The sequence below is a fragment of the Plasmodium fragile genome (assembly GCF_000956335.1).
Source record: "Plasmodium fragile strain nilgiri unplaced genomic scaffold supercont1.225, whole genome shotgun sequence".
NCBI classification, from domain to species: Eukaryota; Apicomplexa; class Aconoidasida; order Haemosporida; family Plasmodiidae; genus Plasmodium; species Plasmodium fragile.
The window spans coordinates 1-1,591 of NW_012192805.1; the positions used below are offsets into that span (position 1 = coordinate 1).

General features: G+C 38.5%; 1 protein-coding gene across 1 annotated transcript; it reads right to left on the reverse strand.

The window, feature by feature from the left end:
• Window positions 1-674: 674 nt before the first annotated feature.
• On the reverse strand, window positions 675-1,451 carry AK88_05674 (uncharacterized protein; the record flags this gene model as incomplete). Its single annotated transcript, XM_012483276.1, has 1 exon — window positions 675-1,451. The coding sequence occupies one exon, from the start codon at window positions 1,449-1,451 to the stop codon at window positions 675-677; it is 777 nt and encodes a 258-aa protein (XP_012338699.1).
• Window positions 1,452-1,591: the final 140 nt, after the last annotated feature.

A 1,591-nucleotide genomic window follows, 5' to 3' on the forward strand; every position in this document is an offset into this window, starting at 1 on the left:
AAAAAAAAAAAAAAAAAAAGAGGATAATACGCTATGAATTTATAAAACATGTATATAGTATACTTATATTACATTTGCTGCAATAGTACACATTTTAAAGCACATGGGCGGATGCAAGAACAGTAAGTATATACTCACTAAAATGGCAAACACGAACATGTACAGACGTAAAAAAAAAGGGGGGAAGAAAAGAAAAAATTAAAGCTACCAGTAGAGTGGAATAGTCCAAAACGGGTCCCACTTTAACGTGCATATGGATATACGTGGTCGCACGAAATGCATCGAACACTCGAGCATACATGCGCACCAAAGGGATAGGCACAGGAGGGATGCACGTAGAAAGGATGCATACACACGTGATGCGTTCACACAATTAATTTTATCATTTAGGGCAATTCGATTAATGTGCAGGATTCCTGCGTTTTGAAAAAATAGAAAAATTATTTTAAAGAGCAAGAACGAAATGGCTTGCTTCAAAGCAACGTCGTTAAAAAGAACGCGTAACAAGAGTGTAGCATAAAATAAATACTACAAAGGGTGGTTACGCGTTTTGCACGCATGGAGGGCACGTGTCTAATTATGTGCAAGCAATTTCACGTAAGTCTTGTGGCTCCAGGTTATTTAGCTTTTCTGTGGTAAAAGTTTTCAGCACTTCCCCTACCTAGCACAGTGTGTTACACCTCCACACCGCCTTTATCCGTGCTGGCCTGTTCAACTAACGGGGCAATTAGTTTATCATAAAGCTGACAAAAAATTATGGCGCCAACAATTGGGGCTATAAGTGGAACAACAAAGTAACACTTATCTTCTGTGAAGGCACCGATTCCGTATGCTGCTAGGGAAAATAATCTGGCGCCTAAATCTCTTGCGGGGTTAAGGGCAAATCCGGTATTTCCACCAAAGCTTAAACCTATGCATAAGATGGTCAATCCAACTACGGCGCTGAGTTTTATAACATTAAAATGTCCACATACATTTTCGTCAACCACTAGTAAAATCACCAGTAGTAAAATGCCTGTTAGTACTAATTCGTGCATAAAGGCAGTGGGCATGCCTATAGCTTTGTTTCTCCCTGTTTCCCAGGCATACTTGGGGATGTGATTATTTTTGACAAAGCCGTAGTATAATCCATAGACGGATGCTGTTGCTGAAAATGCCCCCAAAAGTTGGGCAACAAAATATAATGGTACTTTCTTATAATTAAATTTTTTAATCGTGGCAAAACCTATCGTCACAGCTAAATTTAAATGTGCACCACTTAATTTGGCCGCTGTCAGAATGCCAAAGAATACCCCCAAGCTCCATCCTATACATAGTCGGAGCCAATCATTCTTATTCCCCACTGTGTGATAATTTGCTGTAGCACCTTCTCCCAGGAACATAAGCACAAATGTCCCCAAAAATTCTCCCAGGAACTCCCTGACCATAGGATTGAATGAATGGACTTGCATTTTGTACGGAAGTAACTTGCAATTTGAATTTCAATTTTAATTCCAATTTGAAAATTAAAAAAGCAAGGAAATCATAAAGTGAAGGGGAAAATATATAAGCTGGCTAAAACTGAGGAAAAAAAAAAAAAAAAAAAAAAAAA